General features: G+C 39.5%; 1 protein-coding gene across 2 annotated transcripts in view; it reads right to left on the reverse strand.

Annotated features, from left to right (window-relative positions):
* The window catches only part of LOC119791113 (transcriptional regulator ATRX-like), a 43815-nt gene extending 34729 nt beyond the window's left edge, over positions 1–9086 (reverse strand). For both annotated transcript variants that reach the window (XM_038297036.1, XM_038297026.1), the window contains exons 1-6: positions 8923–9086; positions 5444–5553; positions 5307–5362; positions 712–740; positions 439–560; positions 171–287 (exon numbers count right to left, since the gene is read on the reverse strand). In XM_038297036.1, coding sequence (XP_038152964.1) covers positions 171–287; positions 439–560; positions 712–740; positions 5307–5362; positions 5444–5553; positions 8923–8936 — 448 coding nt within the window. In that variant the 5' untranslated portion in view covers positions 8937–9086. The remainder of the gene's footprint in view (positions 1–170; positions 288–438; positions 561–711; positions 741–5306; positions 5363–5443; positions 5554–8922) is intronic.
* Between the last annotated feature and the right edge of the window lie 11594 nt (positions 9087–20680).

The raw sequence follows: 20680 nt of genomic DNA on the forward strand, positions 1-20680 counted from the left end.
TTATATAAACTATCTGTTGGACGATCAGTAGCAACACAATGGTCATAAAAAACAAAAAAAAAACAACCACAAAACATTGTTCTTTTAATTCATCAATTGAGTAAAGTGATCTGTTTCGTCGACTGCTGCTGCTAATGAGAAGAAAGGATTTAAGCTGTGAAGCTGCTGACCTGAACGTTTCTTTGTAAACTCTTTCCGAAGAACTCCTGGCTTGCGACTGCGAAATTCTGGCCCTCTGAATTCATCTCTTCCGTTGTCCACTGGTTCTGGTCTGACCAGCACCGTACCTGTTCAATCAAACACGTGTTTTCTCAAACTTCTATCCAAACTTCCAATCATAATTCTATATGTATACATATCTGTTCATTTTTTTGCATCGTTAAAAGTCTCTTCAAACAAAGCAGAGGAGGCTCAGCAGTACAGAGCTGTATCAGCGACCTTTAGGCAACCTGGTGACATCCAGGTGTCCGTTAGAGCTGACAGGTCGCCCAAAGTCTTCACTCGTATTCGAGTCTCCAGATTCATCCAGTCCTGAGTGCTTCACAACGACAGAAGGTTTCCTAAAACAAATATAAATTACAGAAGAAACTATAAATAGAACCAGGGATGTTTAAATGAAACTATCTTTCTATAAAAGCAGTTCTGAGTCCTGGGGGTAAATGTCAACCTTACAGTGTTAACTTCACTGAAATAACTAAACAATAAACTCACCTCCTTGAGTATCTGCTGTCCATGTCAGCCTGCAAAACAAGGCAGATTGTCGGTTTTATTTTAGAGTTTTTTTTGTTTTTTTTTGCTCCAAGCTTAGAAGTAGAGCTGCATGTTTCTTAAAGGACCAAAAGCAGACTTTGTAACCTAGAGAGTTAACGCATACGATTTATTTTAAAAGATTCCTTAGGCTTATATACAGCACTTGACACCATCAATGCTACCAGCGGGGCTCCCCTCTTGAAATATGAACTATGTAAATTGGGATCAGACGCACTGTCGTTAGCCAGGTCCTGTATATACACTATATTGCCAAAAGTATTTGCTCACCTGCCTTGACTCACATATGAGCTTAAGTGACATCCCGTTCCTAATCCATAGGGTTCAATATGACGTCGGTCCACCCTTTGCAGCTAGAACAGCTTCAACTCTTCTGGGAAGGCTGTCCACAAGGTTTAGGAGTGTGTTTATGGGAATTTTTGACCATTCTTCCAGAAGCGCATTTGTGAGGTTGCACACTGATGTTGGACGAGAAGGCCTGGCTCTCAGTCTCCGCTCTAATTCATCCCAAAGGTGTTCTATCGGGTTGAGGTCAGGACTCTGTGCAGGCCAGTCAAGTTCATCCACACCAGACTCTGTCATCCATGTCTTTATGGACCTTGCTTTGTGCACTGGTGCACAGTCATGTTGGAAGAGGAAGGGGCCAGCTCCAAACTGTTCCCACAAAGTTGGGAGCATGGAATTGTCCAAAATGTCTTGGGATGCTGAAGCATTCAGAGTTCCTTTCACTGGAACTAAGGGGCCAAGCCCAGCTCCTGAAAAACAACCCCACACCATAATCCCCCCTCCAACAAACTTTACACTTGGCACAATGCAGTCAGACAAGTACCGTTCTCCTGGCAACCGCCAAACCCAGACCCGTCCATCAGATTGCCAGATGGAGAAGCGCGATTCGTCACTCCAGAGAACGCGTCTCCACTGCTCTAGAGTCCAGTGGCGGCGTGCTTTACACCACCGCATCCGACGCTTTGCATTGCACTTGGTGATGTATGGCTTGGATGCAGCTGCTCGACCATGGAAACCCATTCCATGAAGCTCTCTGCGCACTGTTCTTGAGCTAATCTGAAGGCCACATGAAGTTTGGAGGTCTGTAGTGATTGACTCTGCAGAAAGTTGGCGACCTCTTCGCACTATGCGCGTCAGCATCCGCTGACCCCGCTCCGATCCAACAGCTGACCATCCGATGCATCGACACCAATGTCGTAAATATCGGCAAGCCTCGTCACTGACACTTGGTAGGCCCCCTTAACAATTGTGGACTAGGACGTCTCTTTGCAGATGTAATGATGTGAAAACTTCCTTTTGAACCCACCTGACATTAAGATGACTGACCGGACCGTATTTATACCCCAACACGTGCCAGATTTCAACATGATGGTGAGCCATTTAAACGCAACACCAATAACAAAACAGACAGTGGTACTTTTATTTACTATGTTAATAACTGTGAATAGTTCATTAGATGGTTGGTAAAAAATACACTCATATGTTTCAAACTGCAATAAAGATCTTAAAAGAACGATGTATTTGAGTATTTTATTTTTTACAATACAACTTGGAATTATGGGTAATCAAGAACCATAACCGTTACGTAAAATGTGTTAGCGACGATGGATACCAAAACGAGGTACTTAAGCGGATTCCAGAAAAGAAAAAGGAAAGAAGAGCTGCTGGAAGAACAGAAAAAACATTCCACAATAAACACGTTCTGAGAAGAACCGAAGAGCAATGGTGGAAGTTGCTGCTACAGTGAGTAAAGACTGCGACCAGGAGATGAATGGAGAGCGTGGGTGAGGAGGGGAACAGTGAAGCTCAAGGTATAATGCTACGTTCACACCGCAAGAGCAGCAAAATCGCGTCTGCTGCTTCATTTTTGCTGCTTGTACCAGTTAGTTCTGACGCGCGGCTAAAGCAGCTTTGCTGCTCTGGCTGCGCGGTGCAAAAGTGTGTCTGACGCGCGTTTGGCGGAGCTTCACTATCCTTTCTCTGCCTTGCAGCTATATTTGCTGTGATCAGTGGGTATAAAGTAGTTTTAATATGTTTTAAAGTGAGAAAATCCACCTGAAAACTTCATCAGTGCAGTCAGTTCATCCAGATTACAATCCTGCCTACCAATGCTATTTCTGTCGGAGCCACTTAGACCCCCACATACCAGCGGTGCGCTGTCAGTAGGATCCCATTCAACAGCAGCCTCTGGCCGGGTCGCTGCTTCCGCCGCGCCTGATGCATCCGGTGTGAACGTAGCATAAGACTCATTTTACAGCAGAATATACTAAAAATATATACTATACTTTGTATGGGGCTCACCCAGATAATGTTGCTTACGGGCCTATTGTTGTGTCGTTACACCACTGATCGACACATCCGCAAGAGTATCAATTCATGTTTTTTTTTTCTTCTCCAGTCTCTTTTCATCCATTTGCTCCTGGAACTTTTTTATTAATATGCATAACAATATTAGAGCTTTCACTGATCTATTTGAAATTTGAAACATTGTCTAGTCTGTAATATAAAAAAAAATAAAAAATTAATCGAATCGAATCATTGGGTCAGGAAATTGATACTGAATCGAATCGCCATGATGGATGTCATTTACACCCCTTTATCTATATATATCTCTATCTATCGATCGATAGATACACTATATTGCCAAAAGTATTTGCTCACCTGCCTTGACTCACATATGAGCTTAAGTGACATCCCGTTCCTAATCCATAGGGTTCAATATGACGTCGGTCCACCCTTTGCAGCTAGAACAGCTTCAACTCTTCTGGGAAGGCTGTCCACAAGGTTTAGGAGTGTGTTTATGGGAATTTTTGACCATTCTTCCAGAAGCGCATTTGTGAGGTTGCACACTGATGTTGGACGAGAAGGCCTGGCTCTCAGTCTCCGCTCTAATTCATCCCAAAGGTGTTCTATCGGGTTGAGGTCAGGACTCTGTGCAGGCCAGTCAAGTTCATCCACACCAGACTCTGTCATCCATGTCTTTATGGACCTTGCTTTGTGCACTGGTGCACAGTCATGTTGGAAGAGGAAGGGGCCAGCTCCAAACTGTTCCCACAAAGTTGGGAGCATGGAATTGTCCAAAATGTCTTGGTATGCTGAAGCATTCAGAGTTCCTTTCACTGGAACTAAGGGGCCAAGCCCAGCTCCTGAAAAACAACCCCACACCATAATCCCCCCTCCACCAAACTTTACACTTGGCACAATGCAGTCAGACAAGTACCGTTCTCCTGGCAACCGCCAAACCCAGCCCCGTCCATCAGATTGCCAGATGGAGAAGCGCGATTCGTCACTCCAGAGAACGCGTCTCCACTGCTCTAGAGTCCAGTGGCGGCGTGCTTTACACCACCGCATCCGACGCTTTGCATTGCACTTGGTGATGTATGGCTTGGATGCAGCTGCTCGACCATGGAAACCCATTCCATGAAGCTCTCTGCGCACTGTTCTTGAGCTAATCTGAAGGCCACATGAAGTTTGGAGGTCTGTAGTGATTGACTCTGCAGAAAGTTGGCGACCTCTTCGCACTATGCGCGTCAGCATCCGCTGACCCCGCTCCGTCAGTTTACGTGGCCTACCACTTCGTGGCTGAGTTGCTGTCGTTCCCAAACACTTCCATTTTCTTATAATACAGCTGACAGTTGACTGTGGAATATTTAGGAGCGAGGAAATTTCACGACTGGATTTGTTGCACAGGTGGCATCCTATCACAGTTCCACGCTGGAATTCACTGAGCTCCTGAGAGCGACCCATTCTTTCACAAATGTTTGTAAAAACAGTCTGCATGCCTAGGTGCTTGAATTTATACACCTGTGGCCATGGAAGTGATTGGAACACCTGATTCCAATAATTTGGATGGGTGAGCAAATACTTTTGGCAATATAGTGTATATACATAGCGATACAGCTCACACTGTATGACAGCTTGCAATGTTTGTTCTCAGACTGTGCGGCCAGACGCTATAATGAAATCTACCTACTCATACTGTACATTCAAAAACTACAGGTTGGACTGAGCACCGAGAGATCGAGTTGGTCAGACTCGTCAATCTGGAAAAAGAAGAACTCCCTTGTTTGCACCTACGCATGGCATTAGGGTTCTTGTAAATCAGCTTGTAGCTCTGTCTCAACAGCAGGATTTGTCCACTGCGCCTTACGATGGCCCACTGAATTTCAAACATGTTTGATTTTCTCCTAACCTTACGATTCCTGATCGGGAGGTGGTCGTGAGAGGCTGATCACCCCTCACTACCCCTTGTATACTACACGACGCGTCATGAGGAGGAAACTCGGCCTGATTGAGAAATTCTGGCACGACTGGAGAATCAGCCCAAAGACGGGAAGAAAAGAAATAATCGTACAGTATGTGTCTAGCTTTATTTGCAGTTAAATATTTGTAACAAGTGGATATAGGCAAATTAGATGTAGGCACAGAGAAAACTGAGATTGATCGATGCATAAAATACATTACAAAGAAGATGAATAACAAAAAAAATTTTTAAACCCTTCTTATCACCATCCCCCACACCAAACCAGTACCTCTGAAGCATTATCCTGTGGTGAGTTCCCCACAGTGAACCGTTTGTTTCTCTGACCTGTGAACAGAAGATTCGTCATTTTATCAATGAACAATGAGTTTCTGTTGCTTTTGACTGAGTTTGTAAAAACAGAAATACCATAAGACGCCTCTGATGCTGGGGTGCCATTGCTGTCCTCGATGCAGGAATGAGCCAAATATTCATGAAGCTTGTTGACCAATAAATTCAGCTTGTTGCCGGAGGTACCTCTGTGAATAAAAAAAATAAAAAATAAAAAATCATATCATCTGGTTTAAAGTTCTTTTTTGCTATGTTAGAAATATAGCTGTTTGCTTTATTGGGAGATAATAAACTGGTGAATAAACCCTCATAACAGATAATCAAAAATGGCGGACATATTTCATATGACACTTGGAAAAAAATGTTGTTTTTTTTCCTGAAATTGTTTATTTTCCATGGAAAATATATGAGCTTCAGTGGATTATTAAGATGTGTTATTTTAAGTGTTATGGACAAAATCAGCCCATATATGCCAGAATAGAACGATGACAGAAGACAAAAAAAAAGTACAGAAATGAAAATAATGAGTTGTAATGTGATGACAGATTATTAATTATTGATGTTTGTGAGTATTGTTGGCTCTAGGGTTGTCAAAAGTATCGATACTCAAAAAAGTATCGATACTGAAACATTGTATCCGGATACAATACTCATTTTCAAAAGTATCGATACAATGCTACCACCAGTGGCACCTAAACAGTCATTAATCTAAAGCGCAGAATAGAGGAAAATGCACTTTCTGAACATGGTGTGATTGAATAATTCAGTGCACTTTTTAGTTTCAGACTTTTTTTGTAACAGGTGCAGCTGCTGAGAATGATTTTTGTTTCTTAACCTGTTTGGCTAGTGTCATTGTTATGTGTGCAAAGCATAGCCAAGTAAGGAAAACTTTTTAAGTTTTTTATCAAGCTTGCTTAATACTGTGCACAGCAAACAACCTCAAAATATTGTTCTTATTGTTTATTGTATTTATTTATTGTAATTTAATTATTAATCAAAATATTTCTGTTGAAATTTGGAGTTTTTATCCTTGTGGCGTCGAAAATTAGCCTGGGTGCCAGTCCGAACTTAGTCCCACCCACAAGGTTTGAGTTCGGGGAAGTTTGGTCTGGCTCTGCTCCATAGTAGCGCGAGTATTATCGCCCACTGTCAGGCGATCCAATCAAATTGTCAGGGCGGGCTTTATACGATGATGGACAGATGATCAAGAGCAACATAATCAACCACGTGACCAAAGCCGATTGGGTGACAACAATAATGGCTGCCGCTGGAGAGTTTGGGTGAGTAGATTCTGCTATTAGGTCTGTTCTAGAAGATATCGACAGCAAATTAATTTTAAAAGAGGAACAGAGAAACGCGATCAAGTCTCATCTTCTTATTCTAGGCGTGAAACTGCACGCTTTGATTTTTGTGGACAACAACTATGCCTCGCTTAACATACGTCACGCACTCCGTTGCTCTTATTGGTTGTAGATCTATCCAATTGAGTGCAGAGGCATTTTTTTCCCTGGTTCGTTCGAAACACGCCCCATAATCACAGCTCTATGGAGCAGTATCAGACTCATATTCTGACTAGAATTGAGTAGGACTACGTCAGGCTAGTCGAAAATGGTATCGAGTATCGAATATTTTCCTTAATATTGGTATCGAGTTGAAAAGTTTAGTATCGTGACAACCCCAGTTGGCTCTGAATTGAGGTGATAGTGGTTTTCTTTTGGATCGCTGGATTCTTAAGGGATACATGTTGGGTTTTGTTTACAGCTAAGTTTGCTACTCAATACAGAACAAAATGTGATAGCAACACGCCCCCAGTCCAGGTGGTGGAATATAACGCTGAGTTCAGACCGAACGCGGCGGGTATTTCACCGCTTATAACTAATGTTGCGCCGATGCCATTTTTTGGCCCCGATACCGATACCCGATACCTGGCTGTGCAGTATCGGCCGATACCGATACCATAATAATGTAATAATTGCCATCATGGCTTTGTCAAGCTGCTGCCTACCTTTGTGAAGCAGGAAAAAGACTAAAACAAAGTGAATCCAGTAGAACTTTTTATTGCCTACCTGGAATGGGTGACAATAGTTGAATAAACTTTTGGCTCTAAAATGGTATCGGTGCCCTATTGGTTGGTACTCGCCGATACCGACACCACCATTTTAGTGCTGGATCGGGGCCCCATCCGATACTGGTATCGGTGCAACACTACTCATAACTCGGATGCAGTGTTTGCACACTGGTCCGCATCATCATGTAGGAGGAGCTTTAGCAGCGTGAAAAACATGTTAGTCTGTCAATATGCTAATTTCAAAAAATCTTCAAGTGGAAAAGTTTTAACTTCTTCTGGTTTGATTCTGTGAAATGTTTTTCTTCAAGGGACTATTTTTTTATTGATTAATCGATAATAATCAGCAGATTAATCGATTAGCAAAGTAATAATTTGCTGCAGCCCTAATATCAATATCTAAGGCAAAACAGAGTTTCAGTTTGTAGACGATAAATAACATAAGTATTCATAATATATTACATCTCTCTCAGCACATAACAGTAATTATTACACAATGAAGCTTTGAGTCACATCACCCAGCCCTAGCTAAAAGGATGCTTTTTGATTATTTGCCTCATCCATAATCAATCAAAAAAAAATTGTTAGATGCCAGACAATTTATTGTGCCAAAATAAGATGCTATGAAACAGGAAGACAGATTGTTTGATTAGGTCATAAAACATATCTAGGTTAGTAGGCCTATAAAACACCATTAGCGACCTGTAATCCTTTTATCTCCCTTCACATCCTTGAACTCCTGGAAGAGGCCTGGACACGTGTATCAGCTCTGCTCGGCCAATAAGCTTCATATGCAACTGTAATACTAAACTAAGACAAGAATACTACCCTCATTTATAGAGCAATAGCAATAGATGCAGCCTGTGGGATAAACAATAAATTATCCCCATCAGTGCATTCCTTCACAACTCAACTTCTGATCACTTCAGTTTCCTTCCAGTTAGACAACATCTGTAATAAGCAACAATAATAGCTATCGGCGTTTCTGAAGAGGGTTATTAAATGTTTAATTTTATCTAGAACGAAATAATGAATATGAACGGGTTAACAACATGAGAGGGTCCAACATCCGGGTGAGAGACCTGTATTCATCAAGCAATGCTTTGAAAAAAAAAATAATATATACATTTCCATCTCCTTTTCTACCAGAATGATCTTTTAATTTCAAAGGGGAACTAGTTATCAGTATTTTATCAGCCGTTAGAAGAAACTATCCTACAGTACCGCTTTTTGCAATTAGCATGAACTGAACATTAGTGAAATATAAAGTATGTGGCACTAACAGTCTTTAAAACATTGTTTCGGCTACGTGTGTTCTTACTAAATGCTATACAACAGTTTAACTACGTTAAAATATCTTATTTGACCTATTTCTGGCTCTTCGTTAGCTTAGCTGTTAGCTTATTCAGCTAGCAGTGAGCTAAGCTACTTTACCGGTAGATTTTGCTGGAACCATGAGGCGCCCCTAATTTCAAAGCTTATTTTCTTTTACCTGAGAGCAGACATGATCCAAAGCAGCAAAACAACAGAAGTTGTTCGAAAGGTTCACATTTTTTTTTTCTTTCACTTAATCGCTCTGTCCAAAATGTGGCGCTAATTAGCGCTCAAAGGTGAGGCAGCAGGGGGAAGGAGAGAAAAAAAACACTTCTTGTTCTAACATTTTTACAAAGTTGAAATGTCGCCACCTTCCGTCGGGAGTGAGCATTACCTGATGTAGGAGCTTCAGCTCTTTAAATTTAGCAGAGGTAAGTAGAGTACCAGGAAATTGTTAACAAATAACAGTAGCGCGACTATAATTATTACTCAAGTAAACATAAAATACAATCATGCAAATAATTATTTAAGTAAGACTAAACTAATTATTATGCAAAAAAGTCTACTCAAGTTGTGAGTAATTGTTGGACCATTAGATATCCTTTAATGTTTCGAAAGAGAATAGAATTTAGAATAGAAAAGAATTCAACTTTATTGTCATTGCATTTTTGCACAAGTGCAAAGCAACAAAATGTAGTTTGCATGTATCCAGAAGTGCTATACAAGATATAAATATTTATTTACATGTGCACAGAGACTATGTCTGTGTCTACTATCAAAGGTAAATATAAACAGAGAGTAATTGTAAAAGGCTATAAGATAAATTAATATGAAAAACTATATAATATAGAGATATAGATTATACAGCAAAGTCAGGATATGGATTATATATATATGTGTGTGTGTGTGTGTGTGTGTGTGTGTGTGTGTGTGTGTGTGTGTGTGTGTGTGTGTGTGTGTGTGTGTGTGTGTGTGTGTGTGTGTGTGTGTGTGTGTGTGTGTGTGTGAGTATATACAGTGGGGTTATAATTGAGGATAAATAATGACAGATAAAGCAGAAAAGAGATTTACCAATTATATACAGCTATAGTGACGGTTAACTGTCTCTGTGCCCACCACCACAGTGTTGTCTGCAAACTTCACGATCTGATTGGTGGTGAACCTGGGGACGCAGTCATGTGTCATCAGAGTGAACAGCGGGGGGCTCAGGACACAGCCCTGAGGGGAGCCTGTGCTTAGGGTGTTGACATCAGAGGTGTTCGGTCCAACCCGCACTGACTGAATGAATGTAAAATGAACTCTTTTATTGTCTTTTATTAATTTTGGTTCTCTTTAGCTGGTTGTGTTGCCTTTATGCCACTGCAATGTTCTTTTCTTTTTTCTCTCATGTACAGCACTTTAAATTGTCTTATTACTGAAATGTGTTATGTAATTAGACTTGCCTAACCATTTAAAATCCATTTTTGTTAGCAAAAAACTTCTGAAATCAATCTTTACAGGAGAATGGTACAAATGTTAGAACCAGATAAATAACTTCCACTGAAATATCTACTGTTTACTGTATTTTCACCTAATCTCCAAATAATTCAAATAACTCACAGCCATAAGTTTAACACAAGTAGGAATACTTAAGAAGAATATTACTCAAGTAAAAGTAAGCAGTACGGTACAGTAAAACTACTACTAAAGGTACCGGTGTATGTCTTTCAAAATTTTACTCAAGTAAATGTAAATGAGTGAATATAATTAGTTACTACCCACTTCTAATTTTTGCTTAGTTTTGTTAAGAGCTGCAACTAACAACTATTTTGCAAATGTTTAATCTGTCGATTATTATTTTTGGATTAATCGATTAATAATCTGACTTCATCCCACATTCCAAAAACATGACTGTTTCTACCGAATGGTTTTTTATTTTTCTGGACAGAAGAATAAGTCAAATTTACTGGAAAGTTCCTTTTGGTGATTGTTTTGCCTTTTGCCGGCCCAGATCCAGTAATGACCTTAAGGTTGGGTTCAATACCTATAAACCAGAGGGGGTTTGGACATGGGGCTGCTCAGTGGGCCGTGGGTACCACTGCTGCCTTGCAGAAAGAAAGTTCAGGGTTCCATTCCCAGCCTGGGATATTTCTGGACCCCGCCTCTCTCCCCTAGACAGCTGGAGATAGGCACCAGCACTGTATACCAGCAGATATACAGATGGAAAGTTTTTTTTATTTTTTATCTTAAATGCAAAATGTTTATATATTTTTTTACAATCGTGGTATAATTCCTGCTCTTAGTGTGCAGCTCTGTCAGCTAAAGGGATGTTTTACAGTCTGTATACTCCAGGTAATAATTAATTGATTACTGACTTAGTTGATGATTATATCAATAATCGATTAATTCGAATGTGTTTCAGCCCTAGTTTTTTTTAAGTCAAATTTGTTTAAAATATATTCAATTTAATAAAAAGAAAACATGAAATTTGATTTTCGCACCTCATAATTATTTGGGATAATTCTGAATTGTCCAGAAGTCGCTAGTCGAGTTCATGTTCCAGGGCCGCTAGTCGAGTTCATGTTTCAGTACTTGTTAGAACAAGATGCGTGGATGTATGTTTGGGGTGTTTTCATTTGTAAAGAAAAAAGGGAAGTTTTCTGTTTAGGCCTGCTAGTCGAGTTCATGTTCCAGAGCTGCTAGTCGAGTTCATGTTCCAGGGCCAAAAGTCGAGTTCATGTTTCAGGGCCAAAAGTCGAGTTTATGTTCCAAAGCTGCTAGTCAAGTTCATATTCCAGGGCCGCTAGTCAAGTTCATGTTCCAGTTCATGTTCCAGGGCCGCTAGTCGAGTTCATGTTCCAGGCCTGCTAGTCGAGTTCATGTTCCAGAGCTGCTAGTCGAGTTCATGTTCCAGAGCTGTTAGTCGTGTTCATGTTCCAGGGCCAAAAGTCGAGTTTATGTTCCAGAGCTGCTAGTCGAGTTCATGTTCCAGAGCTGTTAGTCGTGTTCATGTTCCAGGGCCAAAAGTCGAGTTTATGTTCCAGAGCTGCTAGTCAAGTTCATGTTCCAGGGCCGCTAGTCGAGTTCATGTTCCAGTTCATGTTCCAGGGCCAAAAGTCGAGTTCATGTTCCAGGCCTGCTAGTCGAGTTCATGTTCCAGAGCTGTTAGTCGTGTTCATGTTCCAGGGCCAAAAGTCGAGTTTATGTTCCAGAGCTACTAGTCAAGTTCATGTTCCAGGGCCGCTAGTCGAGTTCATGTTCCAGTTCATGTTCCAGGGCTGCTAGTCGAGTTCATGTTCCAGGCCTGCTAGTCGAGTTCATGTTTCTTGACTTAAACCAGGGTTCTTCAACGTTTTCCAGGCCAAGGACCCCCAAACTCATGGCAAGATGGAGCAGGGACTCCCGAATATTGTATCAAACTGGTCCTATAGTCACTCAACTACAGACGGAGTAATGTAATTAAAGTAATTTCTCCCTGGGATTATTGAAGTATTTCTGATTCCTGGTTGATGGGACAGGTGTTGTGAATGAAACGGTGCCCACCTTGAAAGAGCTCCTGTGTGTCGCTGAATGTGTGCATTGATGACTGAAAGACATCTTCTGCCTCCATTTATCTTTTTACTACAGTGTGTTGAATTCATGTTAATGTATTTTTAAAGGCATTTCAATTAGTGGAAAAAATTACAGGGGAGAATATAAACAAAAATTTTGAATCAACCAAAACTTTCACGACCCCCATGCAGTACCTCCGGGGCCACCCTAGGGGTCACGGACCCCCTGTTGAAGACCTCTGACTTAAGCCATCTTAGTTTGAGACAAAGACACGGGTCAAATGAGACTGAATCCTTTTATTTTCAAATGTGACTAAGAGTCAGAATCAATCATGAAATGTGGTTTTAGTTTCCAAAAAAATTAGGTATACTTGTTAGAACAAGATGCGTGAACAAGATGCGTGGATGTATGTATTTTCATTTGTAAAGAAAAAAGGGAAGTTTTCGGTTTAGGCCTGCTAGTTGAGTTTATGTTCCAGGCCTCCTAGTCGAGTTCATGTTCCAGGGCTGCTAGTTGAGTTTATGTTCCAGGCCTCCTAGTCGAGTTCATGTTCCAGGGCTGCTAGTTGAGTTCATGTTCCCGGGCTGCAAGTCTAGTTCATGTTCCAGGGCTGCTAGTCGAGTTCATGTTCCAGGTCCACATTTGTGTGAAATTTCTATTCTATTCTATTCTATTCTATTCTATTCTATTCTATTCTATTCTATTCTATTCTATTCTATTCTATTCTATTCTATTCTATGAAACTGCCTGTGGGGCAGCTGCTCTTTGCAAATATAGCTCGGCTGCTTCAGTGTAAAGGTAAAAGTCCAAACAGCTTGTTTGCAGGCAGTGTGGGAACCCTGGACCTCAACAAGTCCCAGATGGTAGGAAGGTAAGCCTCAGCATCTTCTCCCAGGACCCATTTGCTTATTCCTGTTAGGTGGATGATCCAAACTACGAATCACACATGGACTGAATGGTGTAGAATGGCCACCTTTTACCACCATCATCCAGAATCCTGAACAGGTTAAGCTCCAGGTTAATCTCAGCGCATGTTTTCGGATCAGTCCTAGGTCGGGCTGATGACACAAGCTTAATGAAAGGATCTTTTGAAATAATTTTTCTGATTTGTAAAGCCCTTTCTTTCTGTTTTTTAATAACTATCTCAAGGCTGTCAGAATAACATTTTTCTGGTTCCTGATGTTGCTTATAAGTTACGTATTGAATTGCATTCTTTTGTTTGCTTTTTTTTTGGTTAATAAAGTGAAAGGTGTGGAAATGTTGACTTTTGTGTGGGCGGACGGACAGAGGGAATAACTCATTTATACAACAACCACCTCTGATTATCCCTTTAACACTTTGAGCAAATAAAAATCTGAAAGGACACTCAAGCATTTGTATTAGGTCTCTTTCTCTACGGCAAACCCAAATAACATCCAACGCCTTTAGAAGGTGTCTAATTGGCAAATGCCCTGTGTGTCATATATATTCATATACTGCTGATGATTAAAATGAATAACGACATGATAAAAAGGGAATTAATCTGGCTTAATGGCTTAATTACAAAAGTTGGATTCATATGAACAGTATCAGGAAGTGGGAAACAAAATCAAAGCAGAGGGAATTTTAAAATGTGTAAACTCTTCTTGACTCAGTTAATTTAGTTTATTTTTATCCCACTATTTCACAATAAAAGCTCCCTCAAACATGTCTTAAATTTCCTAACGATATACAACGGATTAAATCCATATCAAGCAGATAAAAATACACTGTAGACTCTGAAACTAAAAACATCTAATGTTCAAACTGAAGTTTCATTTAGCTTAAAGTTATCGCATTGCTGTTTTGGTTTGGATTAAATATATCTTCCTGTTTAATGAATAATACCATTTAGTTTGTTTCACTGAACTCCTGAAACACATAACTTGTTTTTAGAGTTTTCTTATTCATAAAGAAGCAAACTTAAATGCGTGTAAAGTTGCTCAAACTCTAGTGTTCCCAAAATGAGGGTTGGGACCCCAGTGGGGTGCACAAGACACCACATGGGGGTTTTCACAATCATTATGACATGAGGCCCAAAATGTCATGGAACTTGACCCACCTCCTTATTAATTAATATATCTATCTATCTATCTACCTACCTACCTACCTACCTACCTACCTACCTACCTACCTACCTACCTACCTACCTACCTACCTACCTACCTACCTACCTACCTACCTACCTACCTACCTACCTACCTACCTACCTACCTACCTACCTACCTACCTACCTACCTACCTACCTACCTACCTACCTACCTACCTACCTACCTACCTACCTACCTACCTACCTACCTACCTACCTACCTACCTACCTACCTACCTACCTACCTACCTACCTACCTACCTACCTACCTACCTACCTACCTACCTACCTACCTACCTACCTACCTACCTACCTACCTACCTACCTACCTACCTACCTACCTACCTACCTACCTACCTACCTACCTACCTACCTACCTACCTACCTACCTACCTACCTACCTACCTACCTACCTACCTACCTACCTACCTACCTACCTACCTACCTACCTACCTACCTACCTACCTACCTACCTACCTACCTACCTACCTACCTACCTACCTACCTACCTACCTACCTACCTACCTACCTACCTACCTACCTACCTACCTACCTACCTACCTACCTACCTACCTACCTACCTACCTACCTACCTACCTACCTAACTACCTACCTACCTACCTACCTACCTACCTACCTACCTACCTACCTACCTACCTACCTACCTACCTACCTACCTACCTACCTACCTACCTACCTACCTACCTACCTACCTACCTACCTACCTACCTACCTACCTACCTACCTACCTACCTACCTACCTACCTACCTACCTACCTACCTACCTACCTACCTACCTACCTACCTACCTACCTACCTACCTACCTACCTACCTACCTACCTACCTACCTACCTACCTACCTACCTACATACATACATACATACATACATACATACATACATACATACATACATACATATATATATATATATATATGTTGTGATTCTATAGTTAAATTCTATTCCCAGCCCGCTGGGAGTTTATGTTTCTGATACTTTAAGATGTTTATTGCCCTCCCCTGTAGGGGTGGTAAAATATCTTATTTAATCAGATATTATTTCAGCTGTTATATACTGTTTATGACACACAGTCCTACTAACTGTGTGTTAGAACAATAGATGAAAGAGTGATTCGAGCTCTAATCATGGTCAAACAGTTATTTCTGCACATACATGGAATAAATTCACCACAACTTCTGTTCAAAATATAAAATTTTATTAACAAAAAATCATTCAGCTCCAAGTCAAACATATTTCAGTTTAACACTCTCAACTAAGACTAGTAAAACTCAACTAAACTAAACTAACTACTATGTACAAAGAGGAAGGGGAAAACGGTTGAAAAACATATTACAGTTTAAGATGGATTCTGTGTTTGAAACCAATGTTTATCTGGAATAATTTGGAATGTGATCAAATTAGCTTTTCACTAATTGTAAAGAAATTGGAATGTTTTCACACCAATTGACAATGCAAATCCATGAGGTGAATAAAACATTATTTGGCCAAATAATGTTTTATTAAATGATTTGCTTAATCAAGAACCAAAAACCTTTAGTTAAATGATTCTTTACCCTCTTTGAAATAGCTAGCAGCGAATAGACATCAGGCTTCCACTAAATGACTCTTGGTCAGACTTGGTAATGGAAATGTAATGAGCATTTGAGGAACACATAAACACTAATGTTATTTCAGTGTTTAAATCCTTAGTGAATAAAGCTTGTCTAAGCTTTAGCAACAGCTCAACATATATTCCAGTAGCATAGCGTAGCATGCAGTCCATTCTTTAGCATCAATTGTCTTTACTCAGCAGTAAACACACGATATGATTAGCATCATCAAAAGACATATTGCTTTTCCTGTCCCTAATCATGCCAGACCTGCAAACCTTTTTCCATGTCCGTTTGGAAAGCTTGAGTTTCATCCAGTTTTGCAGCTCTGCAGTCAGGGGTTCATTGTCTCAGTCTCACAGCAGGGCATGGTCTTCATCCAGTTTGGCTCTGTAAGTTCTGAAACTCAAGAGAAATGTGTTGCAAAAGTTCTGTTTGCAGCAGTTAGGTTCTGAAGAGTTCTGACTCATCCTTGATGGTTCTGGGGATCTGGTTTCCCTGGGGCCTGCATCTCCACTGTGGGCCACAGTGGGCCCCAGCTTTGAGCGCAGGAGCAGAAGCAGGCTGGATCAGATGAGGGAGAAAAAGTGAAGAGAGGCAAAAGAGGCAGAATCCTGCGTGCTCTGTGGTTTTCTCTGACTTCACAGGGAGGGGGTAGGTTTTCACACCTCTGGTGGCTCCCATGTGACTTGCTGGTGGCTGCTTTTGCTGAAAAAAGGGGGGGCTGCTGAATTCCCCCAGCTGTTATCCACCAAAGCTGCGTTCTCTCCTCTGGTCATCCTATCAGGATGAAATATGGACACTGCTTCCCAATGTCCAAAAAGTATGATCATGGCATATGGCACAACATATATATATATATATATATATATATATATATATATATATATATATATATATATATATATATATATATATATATATATATATATATATATATATATATATATATATATATATATATATATATATATATATATATATATATATATATATATATATATATATATATATATATATATATAATATAATATATAATATATATATAATATAATATATAATATATAATATATATATATATATATAGATAGATATATAAACTGTACATCAGTTTTAGTCTTCAAAATAAAAATATGTACATTGTACATATGAGGGTAAAGTTATTTAGCATATTTTGTTTATTGTTTCCATGTCACTTCATTCTGGTTTTACTTACAAAGATATAGCCTATTTACATTGTTTTTGTGCTCACATCTCCCAAAAAAGCCACAGTAAAAATATTTTACTATTCTTTTATTCAAGCCTTTCACACACACCACCAGCCGACACAATAAATGGCTTCTGTGGTGCTGTGTTTGATGAAACTTTATTGGTTTTATGGGGAAGTAGGTCAGTTATGGAAGGTAAAGAGCACTATTTAAAAAAAATCATCACACAAAGAAAGGCTATTTAATTCTGCTTTAATCTCAGAACTTCGACTTTAATCTTAGAATTTTGACTTTATTCTCAGAATTAAAAATCAAATTACCCAGGACTGGTGCCAGCACCTGGGATTATCCCTTTGATAAAGTAGGAATATTACAAGTAGCCATAATTCCATGAGAATTAGTTTGAGATTAAAGTCAGAATCATGAGAGTAAAGTCAGAATTTTAAGATTAAAGTCAGAAATCAATAGCCTAGTGGCTTTATTCAGTGGATGCTCTTTTGTTTCATGCTTTTTTTTTTTTTTTTATGGCTCTAATCCTCCTCCGTAGTTTGGAGCCACAGCGTGTTCACTTTGGAAGAAAACAAGGCCACATATTGAAGGTAATGTGAACGACCACAAAAAATAATCAGATTTGTGAAGAAATCGAATTTTAACATCAAGACCTGCAGTGTATAATGGCGTATTAGGGTCAGTAAAAAACAAAAAACAAAAAAACAGAAATTTAAATTTTTAAGTTTAAACTAGCATATTTATGAGACTAAATATGCAAATATATGAATAGAAAACACCCAAATTCATGAGATTATAAATATACAAATAACAAATAAGTAGCAAATGTACAAGAATAAATAGGCAAATTTAAAAGAACAATAGATGCTAATTTATAAGATTATAAACATGCAAATTTAGAAGGAAAAAGAACATTTATGAGACTAAAACGTAAATTTACGAGAAACAAAACGCACATTTACGAGATTCTAAATATGCAAATTTAGGCGAAAAATGTAGCATATTTACGAGAATAAACACGTACATTCATGAGAAAAAGATGCAAATTTACGAGATTATAAACATGCAAATTAATTGTATTATTCATTCATTTACTTTTATGAGGAGGCCATTGTACCATCTAATTTCATCGCTAAAACTCCTCCAGTTAATGATATATTTGCATGTGCTATATGAAACATACTTCATTTCAATTTTTCATAATTTCATCACATCAATTTTATTATTAATCCAGAGGCATAGCCAGAAATTTTTTATAAGGGTGGCCAGGCAATGACCAATGTACACTGAGGGGTGGTCGAAAGTAGATAGGAACCTAAGGGTCAATCTACACTGTTCCAACAGGAAAATTAATGAGTAAAAGATCCATATCAGGAAAATTAATGAGTAAAAGATCCATATTTTCTAAATTTTCTAAATAAAGACAAACTATATGTTCCTACAGACTTTGCTAACAAATAGACAAAGATATTTAAACATTCGTAATTTCTAGATAAAAGGTATAGTGGATAAAACTTAGTTTTGAGTTCTGGGCATAAATCAATCATCATTGTCATTCCTTACCTTCTGGTATCAATAAACATTCTGCATAAAATGGATATTTACAACCACTAATATCTACCTAAATTGATTATTTGATAAGTTTTTAATAAAATTGTTATTTATCTATGATTTCACTGAAGACTCCTCAATGACTTGCAGAGACACATATTTTTCTCTTTACCCCATATAACACAAAATCTAGTTCTGAAAAGTGCAGGAATTCTCTACCTATCATCTTTGATGTTATAGTATATTGTGGTGTATCATTAACCACAAAAAATAAAATGTTTTGAATATTCTACTTGAGAGTATTACTGCTGCCACCGTCTGTATTACCGTAAATCCTCTAATATTGGCCTGTATTCCATTAGCACCCGAGTCTCTAATAATGGCCTGTCTGGCTGTCGGCGGAGGTAAATACTGGCCGGTCTCTTATACAGGCCGGGGCTATAATTAGAACCAACAATGTTCCTGGGCAGTCCTCAACAACTTGTCATAGTAACATACAAGTACTACAGGGGGGACATATTTGCTAACGAATCCAAGCCATTAGCATGGGAAGTCCCATCCTTAGCACAGACAGTGCCGCAGACAGGAGGTCGGCTTGTTTTGTTTTTATGACCGAAATCGCGGTAAACAACACGTGAAGTTTCACCAGCTACAAGAGCGAGGTGCGCGAGAACGCTGGGACCCTTTTTCCACCTGGATCTCCGCTCTTTTTCACCATCATATCCCTCCGTTGGCGAACTACTCGCCCCCACTTCCTAATATTTTTGAATGGGAAATCCGATCCTTAGCGCAGACAGTGCCGCAGACAGGAGGTCGGCTTGTTTTGTTTTTATGACCGAAATTGCGGAAAACAACACGTGAAGTTTCACCAGCTACAAGAGCGAGGTGCGCGAGAACACTGGGACCCTTTTTCCACCTGTATCTCTGCTCTTTTTCACCGTCATGTCCCTCCGTTGGCGGACTACTCGCCCCCACTTCCTCACCGCCTTGGCCGTATCTAGACCCACAGTCTATTATAGCGTGGACCACGCTTCAATATTAAGCATTAATAAAAGATTTCTGTGTCAAGCTCATTGTGACACACTGCTGCAGGAGTATAACCAGTCGCACAATCATTCTGATCTGAAAGAGAGATGTGATTACCAGCAGGTCCGGTGGTAACCAGGCAGCGTTAAAATGACAGAATTTCGTTGGCCTTCGTTGTTCTGAATTTCTCTTGAATTATATGTTACTGGTAGCCTGCTTCCACTTAGCCTGCCTCAAATAAAATTTCGCTCTGATGGCAGAACAGTTTCCATACTTTTTTTTAAAACTTTGCTTCGCAAGTCAGTTTGGCCAAGATTCCATTCTGTGTCTTTTTTTTTATTTTTGTTTTGCCATGTAGAAAAATTGCAGCTGCTGCAAGATGTCTGAATAATGTTCTGTATACCGTTATGGTAACTGTGCTTTTTCAATAAATGAGCCTAGTATTTTATAGGTTCAAAGAGACACAAAATCTCGTTTTTATTTATTCCACTTGTAGTCTGTTTTGATCAAATAGAAATAGAGGCCAGCCTCTAATTCTAGCCTCCCTCCAATAATAACCTGGACCAACATTCACCTGAGTGAAATAAAGGCCAGGCCTATATTAGAGGATTTACGGTAGATGGGAAAACATGGTAGGGGTGGCCAATGATTAGCTAAGGGCCATGGCCACCACTAGCGCCACCCCTGCGTATAACAAGCGTCCATATTTGAATCTTGCAAATTTCTTAATTTCCCTAAATTTCCGTGTTTTTTTTTTCTTATTAATTTGCTATATTTTCTCTTATATTTGTATGTTTAATTTTTTTTTTTATTCCATGTTTTTTTTTTTCCGTCCTTGAATGGCTGTAGTAGTAGTAATGGTGTAAACGCAGCCCTGGTTGGGGTCAAAATTTT

The sequence above is a fragment of the Cyprinodon tularosa genome, unplaced genomic scaffold (genome assembly GCF_016077235.1).
Source record: "Cyprinodon tularosa strain WSP-4 unplaced genomic scaffold, ASM1607723v1 ctg110, whole genome shotgun sequence".
Lineage (NCBI taxonomy): Eukaryota > Metazoa > Chordata > Actinopteri > Cyprinodontiformes > Cyprinodontidae > Cyprinodon > Cyprinodon tularosa.